The 24,239-nt window shown below is 41.4% G+C and overlaps 1 protein-coding gene across 1 annotated transcript; it reads right to left on the reverse strand.

Moving 5' to 3' along the window:
- Positions 1-3,158: 3,158 nt before the first annotated feature.
- On the reverse strand, positions 3,159-7,980 carry LOC126064625 (putative tripartite motif-containing protein 61). The gene is made up of 2 exons (XM_049863809.1): positions 7,456-7,980; positions 3,159-3,347 (listed from the first exon to the last, which is right to left on the reverse strand). Exons 1-2 carry the CDS (start codon positions 7,978-7,980, stop codon positions 3,159-3,161), a joined length of 714 nt encoding a protein of 237 aa, XP_049719766.1.
- Between the last annotated feature and the right edge of the window lie 16,259 nt (positions 7,981-24,239).

Here is a 24,239-nt window from a genome sequence, read left to right on the forward strand (position 1 = left end):
ATGCAAGTTCAAGTCGAAACTGAAGAAAATCAGAGCAAGTCCACAAGAGCCCAAATACGACATTGAGTATATCCCGCCTGAATTTAGAGACCATCTCAAGAATAGATTTGGCACGTTGAATGCTAATGACCGAAAACCAGACAAGTTGTGGAATGACATCAAGGACATCATACATGAAGAAAGCAAGAGGTCATTGAAAAGACAGAAAAGAAAAGAATGCCTAGAGATACCCAAATGCCTGAAAGTATAATATTGGCAATGTAAATCATGTTTACATCTAGGTGATGGGATTAAGTGTGATATGCCCCCTATTTGGTATTTCTCTGTTTTCCAGTATTTCTCCCTGACTGAGTAACAATAAATTCGGGGAGAATGCTTGGTGGCTGCAACAAGGCATTGGTGCCTGTTGTAGGCTCTCCAGTAAGTTTCTCCTTAGCACAAAACCCAGTGCCGTCGAGTTGATTCTGACTCAGAGTCCTTGAAATGGCAAACACTGGAGTAAAACAAGCAAAACCAGTAAAGCCTATGTTATGAATTGAATTGCATCCCCCAAAAACGTGTGTATCAACTTGGTTAGTATTCTGTGGTGGTCCTCCATTTTGTGATTGTAATTTTATGTGAAAAGGATTAGGATGGGATTGTAACACATTTACCAGGTGGCATCCCTGATCCAATGTAAAGGGAGTTTCCCTGGGGTGTGGCCTGTACCACCTTTTATCTCTCAAGATATAAAAGGAAAGGGAAGCAAGCAGAGAGTTGGGCTCCTGATACCACCAAGGAAGAAGAGTCAGAAAGCAGAGCATGTCCTTTGGACTTGAGGTTCCGGAGCTGAAATACTCCCAGACCAAGGGAAGACACTTGACAATGACCTTCCCCCAGAGCCGACAGGGAGAGAAAGCCTTACCGTGGAGCTGGATTCCTGAATTCGGACATTTAGCCTACTGGACTGTGAAAGAACAAACTTCTCTTTGTTAAAAGGAAAAGGCTCACACAGTTTTAGAGGTTGAACATTCTAAGTCCACAGGTCAGGCTGGAGGCTTTTCCTGATTCACATAGCCATAGGGGCTGGCCAACCCAATATCAGCAAGTCAGATAGCAGGGCTCTGGCTCACGGGCTGTGAAGACCAACAAATTCCAAGATCAGCAGGCAAGATGGCAGATAAGCTGCTAAGTCAAGTCCCATGTACCGCAGGATACACCAAGAGGAGCCTGGTGCAGGATCCAGAGCAAGCTAAAGTTCAGGGGCGTTTCCAGGAAGTCCAGCTATATTGGTTGCTGGCCACACCCCCAAGGAAACTCTCAGCAGATCCCATCATGGAGGTGGTCACCTTTTATCAAATCTCATCATGGAGGTGATCACATCATTATATGGCTGCCAGACTACACCATAAATGTCAAACCGCTGAGAATCGGCCCAGCCGAGTTGACACACAACCATATCCATCACACAGGAATAAAATATTTTATTTTTAAAATAATGTGTGAAAGGTATTTTTAATTAAGCCACTTCTTTTTACTTATACAAGCTGTAGCTTACAAATATTTTTGACACATCTTTATACTTTTCATCTTTGGTGAATTATTCTATTTGAGCTCAGATTTCTCAATATTAAACTTTTCTGTTATTTCTTTCTTTTCTGTGTGTATGCCTGTGTTTATCAGTTGGCAATATTGACGTATTTCTATTAATAATGAGGATTTTGCTTTTTTAAATTCCTTGTATTCGCACACAGAAGCATGCACTATCCATAGATATTCACTTACAGTTTTTCCCCCTTTGAAATATCTTTTTGGATCTCATGTTCCAACCTGGACAACTTTCCCACTTCTACCTCCTAGTAATGCTTTTAGAATCCTACTTTAGATCTGTACAGCTGCCACCCTTACACTCACCTCTATTTTGAGAATTACTTTCCTTTGAATTCCTTGTTCCTTTAAACTCAAGTCTTCCTGTTTTTGTTCTCATTTATATGGTGCTGCTCCAACAAAAGTATCACAGGTAGGCGGCTTTACAAACAGAAATTTATTCTCTCAGTTTAGGAGGCTAAAAGTCTATTCAAGGTTCCATCTGCTGGGAAACATTTTCTCTCTCTGTTGGCTCTGGGGGAAGGTCCTTGTCATCAATCTTTTCCTGGTCTAGGAGCTTCTCAGTGGAGGAGCCAGAGTCCAAGGGACAAGCTCTGCTCTTGGCTATTCTTTCTTGGTGGTAGAAAGGACCCTCGTCTCCCTGTTCGATACTCTCTTTTATATCTCAGAAAAGATTGACTCAATATGTAACCTAAACGTGGTGATTGAGTTTTGCCTCATTAACATCACAGAAGTTGGAATTTAGAGTACGTGGCATAATTATTTCAGATCATAAAATGGTCGACAATTATATAATAGTGGGAATCATGGCCTAGCCAAGTTGTCACACATTTTAGGGGGACATGATTCAATCCATAACAGGGTCTATTCAGCACAAAGTTTGCCGGGTTGAAAAATACATATACAATTTTTTTTGAAAGTATACACTGGAGAGTATGAATCCTAATTATGTCAAAACCGTGGTGTTGAGATTTTCCACTTTTTGTTAATTATAGCAGTGATAATACTAACAGAAAAAAAATTTTAGAGCCAACAGAGGGAGCACATAGACCTGCTGACACCCTGAATTTGGACTTCTAACCTCCATATTCATGAGGCAATAAATTTCTGTTCTTTACATCCACCAACATTGTGATATTGTTGTTAGGATAGCCCTGGGGAACTAAAGCAGATTGTTAAGATACTAATGCGGTGAAGACTGATTTGATAAAACAAGGCCTGTTACTTAATAAAAACAAAGTACATGTTCGGTATTATTACTGTGGGTGCTGCCATTTCCTTAGTCTGTAACGCGGTGCAGAAACTAGATGCACAGTCTCTATAATGAAGTACAGAAGCCTGATTAATAACCATCACGTTCTTTTTTAAACAGCACTGGTTCCACATTAAATGTATCTTTTGGACCCAGAGACTTAGAAAACCAATGTCACTCTCTGATCCTCTCGAAGGGAACCATGTTACTAATATTGTTTTCAAGATTACTTCAGTGATCGGGGGTCCAAGTCCATTGAAATAGTTTATGTCCAAATTTTAGTTCTCTTGATACCTCATAAAATTAATCTTGACAGGTTTCAGCTGCACTTCTCAGTCATCTTAACAGATAACCGTCCTGCCACCCCATCACGTGTGGGTGATTCTCTGGTCTCTTCCCGTGACCAGGTGACAACACTAAGCTGTCCACTCAGTCCACACCAGTGGTTCTTCATTCCAAGGCTTCCAGGCAGAACAGGCTCCACCACACAATTACACTCTTCATAAAACTGTATTGATAATAAAGGGAGCACCAACAGTGGTAGCAGAATTAGACTTGATAGAATAATCTAAGGCTGAGGATAGGTGTTATTATACCCATTGCTCTTAGGTAACCCCATTAATACAGAAGCTGAAAACTGTCAGATCTGCAGTTCTTACTCAGGTCTCATCCCTGATCACATAAATTTGAGTGACAAATCTATTCAGTTATTCCTTTGGCTGGCATTGTATGAGATCTCAATAGATATGAAGCACTGAATTAGAATCTGGAATGCAAAAGATGCCATCTAAAGTCTCCACCGTCAGAAAAATGAACAATTCAGTAAATAGGAAGGGAGGTAAACTATATGATATGTGGATTCCACCCCCCCCCCCCAACTAGATGGCTGTCCATTCAGAAGATAAGATGCAGAATAAAACCTGGATTCTAGTATTTTTCCAGTAATCATTAAATAGACTCATTCACTATGAAATTTTTTTAAATTAAAATGACATAGATCAAGTTGTCAAAAACTCACTGGTGACAGTAGAGTACAATGATGCTCTTTTCCCAGACCACAGCTCTTGTTCCTCTCCAGCATAACCATTCTTAAGTTTCTTCTGTATCCTTCCAGAAACAACCTATGTACATAGAAATATACATAGAAACTCGTTTTATTTCTGTGTTCATTTGTTCAAGATAAGCATTTTATCTGCAGTGTTTGCACTTTGTTCATTTCACTTAAACATATCTGGAGATGTTTTTTCAAATCCTCTTTATAGGTCTATTTTGCTTATTTTGGTTAAGCATTCTTTGCTTCTTCAATGTAAGGACAAATGAGGCATGTTATATTGGCAGTATATGATTTTGAAGAATCAGTAGTGAAAATCTTTTCAGTTGTAACTTTTTTTTTTAATTTTAGAATTGCAAATAATTTGTAGTAGGTTCCCAAGACTTCCTCATAAGAAGTGGGGAATGATAATTACAATAGTATACGTTATTATAAAAAGAGGGACAAAACTGTCTTTGAATGGTGGTTTTGGTATCGCATGTAAGAAGTCATCACCAAACCCTAGGACACCTTGATTTATTCTTATGTAATCTATAGAAATTTAAGTGTTTGCATTTCAAATTAAAATCTATGATCCACTTTGAGTTAATTTATGTGTAAGTGTAAGCTCTTTGTCTAGATTCTTTTTTTTTTTTTGCCTGTGGATGCTAGTTGTTCTTGTACCATTTATTTAAAGACTGTCTTTCTTCATTGTTTTTGTTCCTTTGTCAAAGACAGTTGGCTACGTTTCTGTGAATCTATCTTTGTGCTCTCTCTTCTCCATCCACTGATCAACTCCTTTGACAATACCACACTGCCTTGATAACTATAGCTTTATAGTAAGTTTTGAAGTCACAAGTCAGTTCTCGAATTTCGTTCTTCTTCAGGATTAAGTTGGCTATTCTACTTTTATCTTTACATATAAATTTTAGTATCAGTTTGTCAATATTCACAAAATAATTTTTCCAAACTTTGATCAGGTTTGCATTGAATTTATAGAATAAGTGGGGAGGAATTGACCTTCTCATCATATTGTCTTCCTGTCCATGAACATGGAATACTTCTATATCAGGCCAGGGTTTGAGGTCATCAACAAAACCCAAAAATCACACTCAGGCAGTGCATAGAACTTACTTTATTCACCCAAAGAAGAAATAGAGCAAGGTCAGCTTCCCTAACAGGCACTGGTCCCCTATGGTCAGCAAGTCACTTCCCGAGGCTGACACAGAGCAGGTGTTACAAATTGAATTGCACCCCATGAAAATATGGGTTGTAAATCCAAACCTCCATGCCTGTGGTTATAATCCAAATTGGAATTGGGTTGTCTTTATTATGTTATGGAGACAGGACTGGTGTAGGATGTATCTCAAGTCAATCTCTAACAGGGTATAAAAGAAGCTGATTAAGCAAGCAGGATTGGGGGAGGATAGATACCAAGCCACACAGAGATCTCCAAGGAACCAGAAAACAGAAGCTGAAGCAAAAAGGACTTTCCCCCCACAGGCTACACACAGAGAAAGCTTTCCCCTAGAGGTGACATCTTGAATTTGGACTTTCAGCCTCCTAAACTCTGAGAAAATAAATTTCTGTTTTTAAAACCTTGTGGTATTTCTGTTATTGCAACATTAGATAACTAAGACAACAGGTCTGATTTGCACAATCCTCTTGTCATACAGGTAAACTCCATTCCCTCCCTGCTGGGAGCAGATACAGAATTGGGGTGGACCTGTTACCATATACTGCCTGCACATGAGCAGAACACAAAAAGGTACTCTATGCCCAGAAGAGGGAAGGCCATTTCCAGAATAAGGAGAAGAAACTGGGAAATAGAGGCATACTCACTTCCCAACATCTGTTATCAGCAAATGTTCTGGACCCAAGACCTCTGATTAGACAGCCCAAATTACGAGGTGCAGACCATTTTCCCAACCATCTCCATTTATTGGGGTCTCCTTTGGTTTTCATTCCTTAAAGTTTTGTGTTTCTCCTCATAAATCTTATACACATTTTGTGAGAATTATACTTAAGTATTTAAATTATTAGTGCTAATGTAAATGGTGTTGCGTTTTTTTATTTCAAAGTTGCATACAGTGGAGTGTTGATCAGCAATAGAAGGAATGAACTATCAAGCTACTTGAAAGATCAGGAGAAAACTTAAAAGCATGTGACTAAGTTCAAGAAGATAGCCTGGTAAAGCTACTTACTGCATCATTCCAAATATATGACATTCTGGAAGAGACAGTTAAACAATCAATGGTAGCCAGGAGTTCAGAGAGAGGGAGAGGGAAGAATCAGGGAGAGCACAAGGCATTTTTAGGGTAGTGAAACTATTCTGTCATTTGCTGTAATGGTAAATACATGACATTATGCATTTCTCAAAACCCATAAGACTGTTCAAACTAAAGGTCACCACTAATGTAAACTATAGTCTTTAGTTAATAATGATGAGCAAGTATTTGTTCATCAGCTGAAACCAATGTGTCACATGAATGCAAGATGTTAATCATAATAGAGACAACATGCGGATGGAAGAGGGGGTATATGGGATTTCTCTGTAACGCCTGCATAATTTTTCTAAAACTTAATACCGCTCTAAAAAATAAAGTCTATTAAAAAAATACATCAGCAGTCAAACAACAAAACTGGAATCAGACTCTTTATTATAAATGCTCTCCAAGGTCATAGGAAAAAATATAACAACATACAAAATGATACCTCAGGAGGTTCATCATTCATTTCTGACAATACTTATTGTAACAGAATTTGAAGACGGTCCCATAGAGAAGTAGGGTATAAGTTTTTCTGTAGATCTTACAGTGGAAGTATACAAATGTGATCTATTATTCAAATTGTAGAATGAAACCTCTCCCAACTCATAGTCCAGAAAAACACCAATCCGTGTGAGGTTTACTGACTCCCATGCAGCAAATTTACTAGTCCAGGGCCCAATTTGCCAGCATCCATTATTTGGGGAAGGTGATGTAATCGCATTTCTAGGGAATGATTCTTTACACACACCTAAGGACCAATCACCTGTCCCTCTTACTTCTACCTGCCAAAAATGTCTGCCACTATCAAATCCCTCAGAACTCAAGACAGATGGGTAAACATTAAATTCCCAGGGACTCTGAGGACAGTTTGACTTCATCATTCTATACATCACAGTTTTTCTATCTTCTGAGACAATAAGATTGGAGTGGGCAGTTTCAGGATCTACTATCAAATTTACTTGAAATATGCTGATCATATTTTGCAGACCAAAATATTGTGGAGGGAAACTGCAATGCTCCCTCTTTAACTCATATGAAAACACTGCTGGGGGTTTTAGGAGTTCATACCTGTTGTGGATGCTTCCAATACCTGTCAGTAAATCCAGGTCTGCCTGCACACACTTCTCTGTTATTTCACTTAACAGATTTTTTAGTGTGGAAGTGTGGTCTGAAATTTGGATTTTGTTTTCAATTAGTTTTCTGTTAACACCCCTCTTTTCATTTATTAGCCTAATATAAATTGCTTCCTGCTGCTGCCCCAAGAAATGAATAAATTGTTCAAATTCTGAGTGTAATTCACTCTTCTGATTTTCTACCTTGTCCTTCAATTCCACTAGTTTTGAGACTGCCATTCGTAACCCATTTTCAGCATCATGAACCTTCTTCCTCAGGGGCTCAATGTAGCTTTTGAGCTTCTTCCTGTGACAAGTTGCAGCTTGATCAATGGGTATCAGGTGGTGATCCTGGTGGCTGGAGGAGATCCTGCACTGGGGACACAGTAGCTCCAGGTCCTTCTCACAGAACAAGGAAGCCTCCTGGTTGTGCTTCTCACACAGGGGTTTTTCTTCCTGCCGTTTCTTCTTGCTCCTTGTGGTAGAAAGTTGCTTAACAATATCAGTCATGTGACATAATTGAGTGTTCCTCCTGAGGTTCCCACTGCGACACTGTTGGAGGCAGACTGGACAGGGGAAGATGTCCTGTAGATCTTTCCAGCGCTGTTGAATGCAGGAGTGACAGAAGTTGTGGCCACAGTCAATGGTCGTGGGGTCTCTCAGGTAATCCAGACAGATGGGGCAGCTGGTCTCTGTGTGGAGGTCAGCCAGAAAGGATGCAAAGGCCATTGTGCAGTAAGGATTTCAGTCTGAGGAAACTCTCGGCAACAAGGCCTGGTTTTCCGGGAGCTAGGAAAAGTGAGACTCTGATGACTCAGTGTTTTCTGTCTTTCCTGGAAGCAGCTGTGGTTTCTCAGGGTCCCCAGAAAGCTTTAACCACTCACGCCTGTTTCTCCTTTCTTTCCTTCAGCTCTAGATGCAGTTGTGAAAGAGTTATACTCCTCGATCACAGCTCTATTTGGCACTTTTCACACCTATACTCAGTGGCCTGCAGGTGATGTGCATCTACGTACTCTTCTTCAATGGAAAAAAAGCCAGGAATCCAAGAAGGATTGGAAAATAAAAACAGCATAGGAGAAAAGTCAACACAATTCACTCTGTGGTCAATTGACCTTTCTGCAACAAAAAATATAAAGAAAAAAATAGTTACTCACGAGACCATTTTTCACTTTCCCATGTCTCCCTGACACCTAGCCCAGGTGAGCAACAGAAGCCCTGAGATGTAGGTCATGTCCACAACTGACACTACTGTGCCCCTAGACTGCAATCTCTTCTGATGCCACCTAAATTGTCCACTCTGCCAGCCAGAAGATCTCTTCAAAATGGATCTAATAAACACTTCACTTCCTTCGGAAAGCCTCCCAGACCACTCTGACCCAGTTAGGCCTCTCTTCACCACATTAATGGACCTTGGTGAGACACCCCTGCCTGATATCCCTGTTGTCTGCCTCCCTTCCTCCCTCCACAATTCTCACCTCTCCAAGGCTCCTGTCACTGCCCATGTTCCGTGAGTTTCCCTTTACTTGTGACCTGTGGCATGCTCTCCTGCCAATTCCCTGTCTTGGTCTTTGCTATGTGGGTGGGAAGAGGCTCTTGTATGCTCACAGTGTGGGTGGTGCTGCTGGACCAACCACCAGAGACTGAAGTTCCCTTTTTGTGCAGAGGAGATGTGTCTTCCTCGATCTAGGTCAGAACACGCAACACAGCACAAGGTCTTGGTTCAGTCTTATGGTCAGAATCCAGAGCAGTTAGTCCTTATAACCATGAAGGGAATTTCCTTTGCTTTTTCTGGTAGGATTGATTCTAGATGTAGTCAGCACTGGGACAATGACAGGCTGAATAGGTACACTGAAAAGGTAGAATCAAGTTAAATACAGGAGCTATGGAATCTCCTTGGGTTTTGTAATGGATAGACCTACTGTGTATCTTAGCTTAGACACCAACAAGCTACATGTCCCTGGAAAAGTGAATTATTGTCTCTGAACCTCAGTTCTCTCTTCTGTAAATTAAAGGAATACCTAAGATTCAATAAATATTTCAAGCATTTATGCTAATGACAGAACACTATAAACACTACATAAATAATAATTGTCCATTTATAATAAAAAAAAGTAGCCCCTAAAAAATAAAATGCTTAGGAATAAATCTAACCAGGGATGTAAAAGACCTAGACAAAGAAAACTACAAGACACTACTGCAAGAAACCAAAAGAGGTCTACATAAATGGAAAAACATACCATGTTCATAGAGAGGTAGACTCAACATTGTGAACATATCAATTCTACCCAAAGCAATCTACAAATACAATGCAATCCCCAGCAGCATTCTTTAAAGAGATGGAAAAAAAATCACTAACTTTATATAGAAAGGAAAGAGGCCTCACATTCCTAAAGCATTATTGAATAAAAAGAATAAAGAAGGACACTCACTACCTGATCTCAGAACCTACCATACAGCTACAGTAGTCAAAACAGCCTGGTACTGGTACGCAAGATACACTGACCAATGGAACTGAATTGAGATCCCAAATGTAAATCCATCCACTTGTGGTCACCTGATCTTTGACAAGGGCCCAATGTCTGTCAAATTGGGGGGGAGGGGTATAAAACCGTCTTTTTAACAAATAGTGCTGGCAAAACTGGATGATCATCTGCAAAAAATGAACAGGATCCATACCTCACACTATACACAAAAACTAATCCAAAATGGACTTAAGTATAAAACCAAAAACTATAAATATGGACAAAAAATAGTATCAATGATAGAGGCCTTAATACGCAGCATTAACAGGATACAAAGCATGACTAACAACATACAAACACCAGAAGATAAGCTAGATAACTATCATCGTCTAAAAATTAAGCACTTATGCTCATCAAAACACTTCACCAAAAAAGTAAAAAGAGCCTACAGTTTTAGAAAAAAATTTTTGGCTATGAGAAATCTGACAAAGATCTAATCTTTAAAATCTACAGGAAAATGCAACACCTCTACAACAAAAAGACAAATAATGCAATTAACAAGTGGCCCAAGGAAATGAACAGGCACTTCACCCAAGACATTGAAGCAGCTAACAGATACATGAGGAAATATTCACCATCACTAGCCATTAGCCATTAGATAAATACAAATCAAAACCACAAGGAGATACCACCTCATCCCAGCATGCAGGCACAAATCAAAAAACAACAAATGTTGGAGAGGTTGCAGGGAGACTGGAAGCCTTATGCACTGCTGGTGGGAATGAAAAATGGTACAAACAATACAGTGCTTTCTTAGAAAGCTAGAAATACAGATACCATATGGTCCAGCAACTCCATCACTAGGAGAAATAAGAGCGGTCACTTGAATAGACATATGCACACCCATGTTCACTGCAGCATTGCTCACAACAGCTAAAAGATGGGAACAACCTAGATGCCTATCAACAGATGAATGAATAAACAAATTATGGTACATATACACAACAGAGTACTACACAACAATAAAGAAAAATGATGAAACTGTGAATCACCTCACAACATGGATGAATGTGGAAGGCATTATGCTGACCGAAACAAGTCGATCACAAAAGGACAAATATTGTATGAGACCACTACTATAAAAACCCACGAGAAGGTTTACACACAAAAAGAAACCATCTTTGATGGTTACCAGACAGGGGAGGGGTGGGGATGGAAAAACACTAAATAGACAATAAATAAGTGGTAACTTTGGTGAAGGGTAAAACAGTACACAGTAGCGGGGAAGCCAACACAACTTCCCCAAGGCAAGGTCATGGAAGCTCCATAGACATATCCAAACTCCCTGAGGGACCAAATTATTGGGCTGAGGGCTACGCACACCATGGTCTTGGAGAACATCTGGCTCAACTGGCATAACAATGTTTATGAAGAAAGTGTTCTACATTCTACTTTGGTGCATAATGTCTGGGATCTTAAAAGCCTGTGAGTGGACATCTTAGCTACTCCACTGTTCTCACTCTGTCAGGAGCAAGGGAGAATGAAGAAAACCAAAGACACCAGGGAAAGACTAGTCCAAAGGACTAATGGACCACAGCTACCACAGCCTCCACCAGACTAAGTCCAGTGCAACTAGATGGTGCCTGACTACCACCACCGACTGAGATCACGATAGAGGGTCCCAGACACAGCTGGAGAAAAATGTAAACAAAATTCTAACTCACAAAAAAAGATCAGACGTACTGGCTGACAGACTGGAGAAGCCCTGACAATATGGTCTCCAGGCATCCAGTAATGAAGTCACTCCTGAGATTCACACTTTAGCCAGAGATTAAACAAGCCCATAAAACAAAATAAGACTGCAGGGGCACACCAGCCCAGTGGCAAGGACTAAAGGCAGGAAGGGCCAGAAAACTGGTAATAGGGAACCCAAGGTTGAGAAGGGAGAGAGTTGACATGTCATGGGATTGGTAACCAATGTCACAAAACAATATGTGTACTAATTGTTTGAGAAGCTACTTTCTTTAGTATACCTTCATGTAAAGTACAATTAAAAAAAAAAGGCCAAAGTCCATTAAATTGAGGAAAAAAGACAGTCTTTTTAACACATGGTGCTGGCAAAATTGGAAGTTTATCTGTAAAAAAAGAAAAGAAAAGAAAAAAAAAAGGAACAGGACCCATACCTCAGACCATACAAATGCCACCAATATTCAAATACCAGCAGGGTCACCCATGGCAGACAGGTTTCAGTTGAGCTTCCAGACTAAGACAGACTAGGAAGAAGGACCCGGCAGTCTACTTATGAAAAGAATTAGTCAGTGAAATCCTTATGAGTAGCAGCGGAACACTATCTGATATAGTGCCAGAAGATGAGCCCTTCATGTTTGAAGGCTCTCAAAAGAAAACTGAGGAAGAGCTGCTCTCTCAAACTAGACTCCACCTTAGTGATGTGGATAGAGTCAAGCCCTCAGACCCTTCATTTGCTGATGTGGCATGACTCCAAATGAGAAGAAACAGCCACAAACTTCCATTAATACTCAGAACATGCAATGTAGGAAGTATGAGTCTAGGAAAATTGGAAATCATAAAAAATGAAATGGAACACATTAACATCGTTATCCAAGGCATTAATGAGTTGAAATGGACTGGGATTGGCCATTTGGAATCAAACAATTATATGATATCAGGAGGGATCAGTCCCCAGAGGACATCATGCTTGGGAAAATACAGGGTCAGTGAAAAAGAGGAAGACCCTCAACAAGATAGGTTGACACAGTGGCTGCAACAATGGGCTCAAGCATAACAATTGTGAGAATGGCCACATTTTGGAGGTCTGAGATCCCCACGAAAATGGTAAACTCCGTGAAGTTATGATTTGTCCCTTCCCTGACTCTACCTTGATTGCATCTCCCAGTATCTTCTCAGTCCCAGCCTAAACAGCTGTTGAATGAATAAAAACTGGACCAGGTTCCTGAGTTATTCTGGATAAACTACCTATGGTCTCTGAGCCTCTTCTCTATGTAAGCAGAACGACTTCTCCTGAGGGATAAGTAATATCAAGGCTGTCCAGGGCATTAGGGATATCAGGTCTCATGGTTCTTATCCCTCCAGTTACCCCAACTATACCCAAAACTGTCTCTCACTGAGACATTCTGGAGGGCGATTCCCCATTCAGCTTCAGGTCAGCCACCTCTGGGCGTTTGCCAAACATAGGTATTAGTTACCCCTTTTCTGACTCCATAGGATTAGGGTGGGATCTGGGTATTTGTATTTTTAGCGAGCAGTTAGAACCGTAAAATATATGATTTCTTTTAAAATACTGCAAATCCGAGTTTGGATTTACTTTCAGGGTCATCTCAGCCCTGTACAGAGCAGGTGCTCAGAAGCCAGGGCTTCTCTTATGTTCGAGCCTCCAGCACCCACAAGGCTCGTTGTCAGCTTACCTGGAACCACTGGCACTGCGGAGGGTCGCGGCAGCGGAGGGTCCCGGCAGCGGAGGGTGGCTGTGGTGGGTCTCCCAGACTAGTCTCCACAGTCAGCCTTGCACCTGAAGGCTGGTCAGTGGTTGGACCACAGCATATATACACCACCTGGAGGGTGGAGCTCTTAGGACTCCACCTTCAATGAATTGGTGGCTCGGCCCTTGAGGGGGGGGGGCAGAGCTGGGCAGTGTGAGAGAGAACGTTTGGTTGGTGGAGAAAGGGATCTCCTGTGAGTCGATCAAGTCAGCTGGGCCAGGCTCGCTGTTAGTAGGCATGATCTCATTTAAACATTTGTAACTCTGTTTTAGCCTGTCAAGCCCTTTAATCCCATCTTTGCTGAAAAGGTAACTGAAGAGCTGAAAGGCTGAGTGAGCCCTCTTCATATTCTCACCCTGATTTGTTTACCTCTGGAACCCACCAATTTAACCCTCATATTAAACCAAAACCAAACCAAACCCGCTGCCGTAGAGTCGATTCCTACTCCTAGCGACCTTCTGGTGGCATAGTGGTTAAGTGCTATGGCTGCTAACCGAAAGGTTGGCTGTTCAAATCCGCCAGGCGCTCCTTGGAAACTCTATGGCGCAGTTCTACTCTGTCCTGTAGGGTTGCTATCAGTTATGAGATGAACCCTCATATTACAGTATGCAATTTTCAGCACCATGCAGTACAAGGAATGGCAGAATTTTACATTTCAGCTGCACACATCTGGGTTGAGTCTATCCCTTCCTCCTTGCACCCTCACAAACTGCAACACATTCCAGTGTTTGAAGTATCCTCCACTCTCACTTTTCACAAACCAAAGCCAAACCAAACCCATTCCCCCCCAATCAATTCTGACTCACAGCGACCCTATAGGACTGAGTAGAACTGCCCCGTAGTGTTTCCAAGAAGTGGCTGGTGAATTCAAACTGCTGACATTTAGGCTAGCAGCTTTAGCTCTGAACGACTTCACCACCATGGCTCTGCCACTTTCCATAGAGTGGCCACTTGTACAGACCTAGAAGGCAAGCAAACCATGGACGTGCCTGGCATGTAGAAGGAGAATTTGTAAAACATGTCAAGCCAAGGACACAGTTTTGCAAGTGCTGGTTGTTTAGGTTCTCTGACCCAATGGCTCTAAGAAATGAAGAAGTTGGGGAGAAGGAACTCTTATGAGTAAGAAAACACCCAGGCATCCCTGCTAGATGCAACAAGCACCAGGGCCAGGAAGTAGAACTGCCAGGACTGAGGTGGTCTCTGATTATCTGCTGACTCTGCTTCACCTTGTATCTTCATAGGGTTGGTCAGCAACCATTATCATTGCCCCCTCTTGTCCAGTGCTCCACCCTCACTTTTATCCTCTTGGACATCTCAGTCCCTATCTGAAAACCACTTACCATCATGACTATCTCCACTGGACCACACTACACAGCCTCTTAAGCGGGTTACTCCCATTAACTTTACCTTACCTCTTATCTTCCACACGTTATCTTTTTTTTTTTTTTTAATTGCGACTATAATCATGCTGCTTAAACAATGGAGCAGTTTTCATAGCCCTTGGAAAGAAACAAAAACTTTACCAGGTATCAAAAGCCCCTACACTGGTTGCCACCTATTCTTAGCTCATCGTCCACTATCGCCTCCTCTTCTTTGAATTCCTCACGCTGGATCCTCCTGTCTCTGGACCTTTGCACGGGCACCTTCATCCCATGGCCTTTCTCATCCCCCACACACATTGTTTAGTCCTTTATTTTTTCCCCCATCTTGCCTTAAATCACAGCCTAATTTCACTTTCTCTGAGTACTAGTGTATATTCTCAGAAATTCTTTGAAACATTACAATTTATTTTAGGCAAATTGATAATTAAGCGCAATGAAATTCATAATTGATTTTGAAAAATGCACCCATATCCTTTTTTAGACTAAATCTTTTGTTCTATTCTACCACCTCTTTGTAAAACAGATTATCCCCAGAAAATATAAATTTGTGGAATTTCAGATGGGTAAATTATAAGGAATGACTAGAGTAGAACTTCTTGTAACTTGACACATTAAATACCTGTTATGGATTGAATTGTGTTCCTCCCAATTATGTGTTGTGGTAACACCTATACTGTGGATCTAGTCTAATCCAATTACTTTTATAATGTTATGCAATCACCTCCCGTAATTCAATCGGACATAATGTTATCAGTCAATCAGTTATGGTCATACCAGTGTACCAGGATTCCTAGACCTAATTACCCTGAGTTATATGAAGAACAATATAGACACAGAGGCCTACACATGGACTCCTGACACAGACACACAAACACACCCAGCACCAGTGAATACCTGGGACTATCTACAGAGAAGGAGCCGACGCAGCTTAGACCCTCATTTGTACTTTTAGCCTTCAGAACTATGAGAAAATAAATATCTCTTCTTGAAAGCCACCCATTTGTGGTATATTTGTTACAGCATCAAGGTGCCTATGTGAGGAAGTGAGGCTCACAGTCTCTCTGTCTGTAAAGAGGAGCATTGGCAGAGTCAAATGGGCGGTCCTCAGTGAACAAGGTCCTTACTTTGCCACATGCTGCCACTCTGAGGTCCAGCACATTTATTCATCAAACTAACAATCAAAAGATTGGCCTCGGGTGAAAAAATAATGAAAATACACAATGAACTCCCAAGGTCCTAAAAAAAAAACAAGTAAATTTTAAATCCAGCAAGATAAATTCCATTAGATTTCAAGACCTGGGAGCAATCCTCTGTGGCTGGAGACACTACAGGTGGGCACACAAAGCGGGTTCTTAATGCAATTACACACCATTAATATACCATGGTAACAATATTTGAATCGAGCTGATGGGGAAATTTGTCATTTAACTAACTTTTATGGACTGAATTACCTCCCCCCCAAAAGGTATGTCAGCTTGGCCAGGCTAGGATTCCCAGTAGATGCAGACCCCAAAATTCTCTTAAAAAGACCAGACTTAATGGTCTGACTAAGACTAGAAGAATCCCGGCAGTCATGGTCCCCAAACCTTCTGTTGGCCCAGGACAGGAACCATTCCCGAAGCCAACTCATCAGACATGGATTGGACTGGACAATGGGTTGGAGAGGGATGCTGATGAGGAGTGAGCTACTTGCATCTGGTGGACACTTGAGACTACATTGGCATCTCTCTGGAGGGGAGATGGGAGGGTAGAGGGGGTTAGAAACTGGCAAAATGGTCACAAAAGGAGAGACTGGAAGGAGGGAGCAGGCTGACTCATTAGGGGAAGAGTAAGTGGGAGTATGTAGTAAGGTGTGTATAAGTTTCTATGTGAGAGACTGACTTGATTTGTAAACTTTCACTTCAAGCACAATAAAAATTGCAAAGTTCTATCATTCAATCTCCGGCATTGTTTCTATCACCAACGCCATATTTTCCAACTACTGATCCTTCTTTCTTTCCAACTTTTGCATTCCAATTGCCAGTAATTAGTAGGTGATTTACGCCCATTAAATTGAGCTCACCCTTGTCATTCCCTTCACCTTATCTTTTTCTTTAACTACAACATAACCAGGCTACTTAAAATAATCGAACAGTTTTCACAGCTCTTGGAAAGAAACAAAAACTTTACCAGGTGTCAAAAGCCCCTACACTGTCTGATTGCTACCTATTCTGGCTCAGTGTACACTGTCCTCTCCTCTGCCCCAACTCAGCCTACTGGAACCTCCTACCTCTGGACTTTTGCACAGACACCTTCATCCCATGACAGTTCTCATCCCCCATACATATTGTTTAATCCCTTATTTATTCCCTATCTTCCTTTAAATCCCAGCCTATTTTCACTATCTATGAGTAGCAGTATATATACTAAGAAATTCTTGGAAACATTACAATTTATTTTAAGCAAATTGCTAATTAAGTGAAATTAAATTCTTAATTCACTTTTAAAAATGCACTCATATCATTTTTAGGCTAAGTTTTTTGTTCTATTCTACCACCTGTTTTTAAAACACATCCTTATAAAATATAGATTTGTGGAAATTCAGATGGATAAATTACAGGAAGTGACTAAGCTAAAATTCCTTGTAGTCTGACACATTAAATGACTGTTACGGATTGAATTGGATTCCTCCCAACTATGTGTTGGCGTAACACCTATACTGTGGATGTAATCTAATCAAATCTAATTACTTTGATAATGTGATGTAATCACCTCCCGTAATTCAATCTGACATAATGGTATCAGTCAATCAGTTACAATTGTACCAGTGTACAGGGATCCTAAACCTTACTACCATGAGTTACATAAAGAGCAATGTAGACACAGAGGCCTCCGTATGGGGCCCTGACACACACACACAAACCCATACAGCACTAATGAACACCTGGGACTACCTGCGAAGGAGTTGATGTAACTTAGGCCCTCATTTGTGCTTTTAGTGTTCAGAGATGTGAGAAAATAAATATCTGTTCTTGAAAGCCACCCAGTTGTGGTATTTCTGTTACAGCAACAGGGCACCTATGTGAGAAAGCCAGGCCTGAGAGGGGCCAGTGAGAAAGAGAAGGTAGGGGCCTAAGGTCCTGGGTATTGGAACATTGTTTCTACGTGGCCTGCATAGTTAGCTTTTTCATACCCTGGTGATTTGTGGTTTGTTTCCTCCCTTCTCTCTCCCTTTCTCCATGATTGGATGATGTTTAAAATGAACCTGTGTTCCTCTTGGAGGAGCAGAGCAGCAATCAACAAGACCTGGGAGTAGACAACTAGTCAATGGGGGCCCATCTTGTGACTGAAACCAGAATGACATCAGGGGACCTGTAAGAATACCCACAAAAAGTCAACATGTGTCCCCAAAAAGGGAACTGCCATTCTTCAGATTCTTCAAACCTAAGGTCTAACCCTATAAAACCTTCCAGTCAGTCGGTCTCTGAGAGACAGACAGACTTTGGGGGGCCCATTCCACTATGTCTCTTGTAAACATGTATACAACAAAGCCTTCTGGCTGCCTACCTCACCCGTGTCTCAGGATTGGCTTTATGGCAGGTGGCTTGAATCTGTGTTTTACGGCAACAGGCCCACAGTTTGTTTGTAAATAAGAAGGCTGGCACAGTGAAATGGCAGGTCGTCAGTAAACCAGGTCCTTCCTTTGCCACATGCTGCCACTCCGATGCCCAGCACTTTTATTCTTCACTCCCCACACCTTAGTCAGCCTGTCCATCTTACAGATTCCTGTGGTGTACAAGGTCACAGATCTTTGATGAGTGGTGGGTGAATGGAGCTGCCATAAATTATGTGGAATCTAAGAAACTCCATGCGCACAGTAATGGTGTGTTCCCGTGGTGGACCTGGAGTGAGATGCAGGGAGTGAAGCTTCACCGGGAATTGAGGGTGCTGGAAAGGGTCATCCTGTGAATATAAAGAGAGAAATGTGTGCCACATAAAGACTAAAGAAGCTACAGGCTTTATCTCATTCTTACCAGTTCCCACCCTGTATTTGAATGCTTCACACATTACCCATTACTTATATATTCATTTTCAGACATTACTTTTAATCAAAATAATACATAGAAATTTCTTTTTAAATCCAATAATACTACAAGGCTTGTAACAAAAATTGTGTCTTAGTCCATGCCCTCCTACCACCAATTCCTGTTCCTCACAGGCATGGTTTATACTTTTAGTCACTTTCCTACTGCTTCACAACTGTGTTATAACAATCGATGTAAGACATTTTGTGTTAAATTCCTATCAGCGATCTGAGAATTTTGGAGCTCTTATATCACCCACAAACACCTAAATATGATCATATATAATTGGGTAGTTAATAAAAAATCAGTATTTACTTCCATATGACTACATAATTTGTTCATGGCCGAACCATTAGATACCTATTACATTTGCTTATGCAAACCGTTTTACTATAATTAAGAATTTACTTTCCTTGTTTACTGTGTATGCTATGCATCTTTCTATATTTATCTCTTTTTGGGCTCACATCTGCTGGATTCTAAAATTCTTCAGGAAGAACAACTCAACATGCAATTTGTTCATTTGAAGTATTTTTTATTTTCTTGGTGCAGTCTCTCCCTAAGCCCTTGATCCTCTTACCCCAGTGTGGACTGAAGTTTTCTGGTCATTCCAGATTGTGATACATAGCCATCATTTGGGCCTTTGGGCCTTCACAATTAGTCTAGGAATTATCTTTATCTTCTATCCTTATGTTTTCTTTCTTTCTTGCATGAGTGCTGTGTTTTTCCACTTTCATAGTTTTCTTCACTTGTTTTGGTGAAGCATACTGTCAGATAACTACCCAAAAAAGGGCGCATGAAAGATGTGCCATTCACTTGCTGTTTGCTGGGAGAATGACTTTCCATCCTTTCCCCGATCTTCAGTGCACTGGCCCCTTGCACATTACATTTCCCTGGCTCTCATTGTAAGTTTTACTTAGGTTCTGCCAATGGGAAACCTTTCTGGGAGATTAGAGAACTGAGAAGAGAATGTTTGGAGTGGTGTCTTGGCAGGTGACTACATCTTCTTCATGATTGTAGCTCTTGCTGGGAAGCTCATACCATAATGCCAGATGCCTTTAGGCTCTGGAAACAGTAAGTTCTTCATCTTTAGGCCTATAAGTGGTAACAGCTTCCTGCAGGTTCTAATTTCATGTTGCCTCACAATCCCATATGCCCTTCTCGCTCTTCCACACTTTTGTAATTGTTTCCAGGTTGAACTCCTTCTATTGAATGATTTGTATAGGTTTTATTTTCCTAACAACACTCTGACTATAGACTATATAAACTGGTTGATTTATGTATTATATAGCTTGATATATGTATTATATAGCTTCTCTCCTAAGTGAGAGTAAAACACACAATAGCTTTTCACATAGTTCATCATTCATAATCCATTACCATATAGATTTTAAGAGATTATAAATCACATCCTGTATGATAATGAAGCCTGAGTATTTTGGTAAAAATACTAGTTGAAGAATAGATATGCTACCCATCATTCAAATTATATATCAATCCTCACCCATTTTATAGTTCAGAAATACCTCAATCCTAATGGGGTTTCTCTATTCAAAGAATAAAGTAATTACCACAGCAAAGCTATCACAATTGGCCAGTTAATTCTGCAGCATAAATCCTATTGTGATGGTGTCTTCCTTCATTCCATAGGAAGAGAATTTCTACAACTCTCGAATCCCACGTATTTTGTCCCCTAACTCTACCTTCCAGTAATGACAGCCTGACAGAATCCTTTTTGGATTCTTAGGAAGAGATTTTCGTGTGTCTTTCCAAATCTTATGTCTTCGCTCTGCTCATTGTTAATGACGTTAGGATATGCTGTTCAGATTGTACAATCAGATTTATCTTAAATGAATTGCTGATACTTGTAGTTTATAATATTGTGGACAAAGTTTGTAAAAATCATTAACGAAAAGGTTACATCTCCTGATGTTTTTGTGTTTTAATGCTTGTTGTGGATGCATTTAATATCATTTAGTAATGTCTATGTGACTCTAGGGTCACTATGCATCGGAATCTACTGGGTGGCAACACGTTTTTTTTTTTGTGACTGAAGATTCATCTCTGCTATCTTATTGAGGCTTTGAGTGTGTAAACATGGCATGCAAATTTTGTTTGGAATTCGTTTAATTTGTGTGTAATATGAGATTATTCATCCTTTGAAGGTTTTGGAATTACATCTAGTTTCTTACTTAGTCAAAGTATAATGGATTGAAACTAGAGTTTACTTTCTCCCTCTAGTATTCTGCCACCTTCTATGGTTTTAATTCATGCATTTTTACTTTGCATGATTATTTCTTTAAAAAAAAAGTTCTCCTTCCTCCCTGCGCCCTGAGGCAGCCTGTGTTCTATGGTACACATGTGCAAGAGGGAGAATTTGCAGTGTAGACACAAAACCTCTGGGTCTTTGTGACGCAAAAGGGTCAGAACCTGATTTTATCTCTCCCACACAAGTTTCTCTTCCTGACTTTTCCTCTTGCTATTCTGATCTGGAATTGCTTGGCCAGTTCAGTGAAGTGATCCCTCTGGGTAATGTTCCTAAAACTCCTCTATAGCCACGGTGCGCAGCAGAAAGACCAGAAGGAGGTATTTAGCTTCTTCAGGATCCGCGGACGCAAAAGCCACAGCAGTTGTATCCCCAATAAAAGGTCACTGGACCTCTTGGGGGAAACCCTGGTGGCGTAGTGGTTAAGTGCTATGGCTGCTGACCAAAAGGTCAGCAGTTGGAATCCACCATGCGCTCTTTGGAAACTCTATGGGGGCAGTTCTACTCTGTCCTATAGGGTTGCTATGAGTCGGAATCGACTCGACCTCAGCGGGTTTGGTTTGGGTCTCTTGGGAAACAGGAGGCACAGCCCGGGCAGCTGCAGTCTCAGTGGGGAGGCTTCAGAGCAGTTCAACATCCTGCCCTGGGCCCCGGTGGTCCAGTAGTTAAGCCTTGGCTACTAATCGAAAGACAACCAGTTCGAGTCCACTAACCACTTCTTGGAAACCCTATGGAGTAGTTTTACTCTGTGTTATAGGGTCGCTGTGAGTCGGCAGTCACTCCGCGGCAAGGAGTTTGTTTTTCAACAACCGTGGCAGAAAATGAAGGGCCGACCCGCTAACCCTGCCTTCTCCACGGAGGCTCTCTAGGCGCTGGGCCCGGGAAGAAGAGGGCGGTTCCTTCGCCAGCACCGAACACTTGAGTGTTGCCTCCGGCGCCCTGCGCAGCTTGGACGATCCGAGGCGACCCTCGGCCTCCACCGATCACGCCCGGAAGCAGACGCCCAGCGTTCGCTTCCAGCTGATGTCAACCACAGCCCGCCAGGCTCCAACGCCGAATCTGGGGGGAGTCTGCTGAGCGCAGAAGCTTGGGGCGGAGAGCCAGTCACGTCTAAGACAGCGATTTCGTTCTGTGGTCAAGAATTCTTTTCATCTTGAAGAACCCAAGTGTTTTGTTTTGTTTCCTCCACCGCCTCCCATCCTGTAGGACCTAGGCGCTCTTTGCCACCTTCCAGCCTACCACACATTCCCACCACCACCCTTAAACCTCATTAGGCCACCACAGTGAGTTCCCACCCCTCCTGACCCTGCCCAGTGGTTCCCTTCAGTCTCTTTTCGCGCCTCACAATTCTCCCAAACCGAAGGAGTACTAGGCTGAAGAAAGCACTGATGATTTACAAAATGCCATTACAGACTTGAGATTCTCGGCAGGCACCATGGTGTAAAACCCGACTATGCAGATAAAAAAAAAAAAAAAAAAAAAAAAACTGCAGATGAGGGAATGGAAATTCCCAGACTGTCAAGGATGCCAGGAAATAGGAGTGATAATCTAGTCTGTTGCATTCTTCTACTTCGTGAACATTTAACAAAACCCGGATTATGCTGTTTGACATGTTTTATCCTTGAACAACTATCATATTTAAGCCAATAGATGTAAGCGATTTCAACATTGTCATGGAAGTTTCATTTTTGCATTTTCTTGTGTTTTCAATCATTGACAGTGTCAAGCACATTATGTTATTAGTGTATGTACAAGATCACTATGGGGCTACTTCGAAGTCTTAATAGTCAAGATTAAAATTTTAAGCATAAAAAAAAGCAGGAAAATACTTAGGGAAGATTTCAAACATATATAAATAATTTTTGAGTGGGGAAGTTCATTTCTATTTAGTTCCTTGAACTCCAAAGTCATGTATTGACAATAAGAATGTGAATACAAATGAAAGCACCAAAAATATTTGCAACATTATAATGCAAATATTTCCATCACAGGTTAGGATTCACCATGTATAGAAAAAATAGAGTTTCTATAAAATGAGAGACAAGGCAAACAATACTCTATGACCCAAGAGAAATAAAGGACAAAAAAGCAAGAAGTGAAGAATTGTCCAGTAAATGTTTGAAACACTATTCAAACACACTACAAAAAGATTCCCACCACTCGTCTGTCAGTTTGTCATCCTGCTGTGGCTTGCATGTTGTTGTGATGCTGGAAGCTATGAAAGGGCAGTGTGAGAACGCGATTGTTGGGGCCTAACATCCTGGGTATTGTAGCGTTGTTTCTGCATAGCTAGTATAGTTGGCATTTGCATACCCGGGTGATTTTGTGATTTTTCGTTTGTTTCCTCTCTTCTGTCTCCCATTCTCCACGATTCTATAAAGTTTAAAATTAACCTGTGTTCCTCTCGGAGAAGCAAAACAACAATCTGGGACGAGACAACCTGACAATGGGGGCCCACCTTGTGACCGAAACCAGGATGCTGGAATGTGGTCAACATGGTCATCTCAAAGGAGAACTGACAGTCTCCAGATTCTCCAAGCCTAAGCCCTAACCCCATAAAACCCTCCAGTTGGGCTCCAGCAGGCAGGCAGACTTTGGAGGGGCCGCTCCCCTCTGTCTCTTGTACACCAGTATACAATAAAGCACCCCCGGTCCCTGACCGCCCTGAAAAAAGTAAGTAAAAGCAAGATTGGCTCAGGTAAAATCTCCAAGGGGTGAGTCTGTGGTTTCTCTCCCTGTTACGCTCAGGCTCAGGGTAGATAGGGCAGGCTTAGGGGAAGCCTGAACCCTTGGTTTCTGGAGCGAGTGGCGCTTCAGATTACTGACCCCATGAGTAGGATCGAAGAAAGGGGCTTGTGGTGACTCTAGAGTGTTGGTTTTCGGGTGTGTGAATGAGATTAGGGCTGTCAAGATCACCTCTGTCATTCTCGAGATTGTCTGGGAGGTTGAGATTGCCAAGAGTGAGAGTATGGCCAGCCAAGTAACTTAGTGTGTATATGTGTAATCTGTGTGCATGCCAGTGGGATTTTCCATGTGAAGCTGAGGAGATCTCTCATTGTCTTCGTCATCATGCTAACCTTATTTGTACAAAACCTGTCATCAGAGTCGTGAATATTTTTGGTCTCAGTTCTTTAATTGTGACAATTGACCCCACAGGCCATAGGAAGTCTACCATGGCCAAGGTGTCTTAGAAGAACATCTCATGGGAGGCTGGGGACCCAGGATAGGGATTAGGGGGGTTCTGGTTGAATTAAGCCTAATTAGAAAAGAGGTAGATTTCCAGGTTGACCATGTAA

Source organism: Elephas maximus, chromosome 21 (assembly GCF_024166365.1).
Source record: "Elephas maximus indicus isolate mEleMax1 chromosome 21, mEleMax1 primary haplotype, whole genome shotgun sequence".
Taxonomy (NCBI): domain Eukaryota; kingdom Metazoa; phylum Chordata; class Mammalia; order Proboscidea; family Elephantidae; genus Elephas; species Elephas maximus.

Excerpts from the sequence above, each read along its gene's own strand:
- LOC126064625 (XM_049863809.1), bottom strand. The coding sequence starts at position 7,980 with ATGGCCTTTGCATCCTTTCTGGCTGACCTCCACACAGAGACCAGCTGC. Across the intron at positions 3,348-7,455 it reads TAGTGGAATTGAAGGACAAG|TTTTATGAAGAGTGTAATTG; the intron begins GTAGAAAATCAG and ends TTATCAATACAG.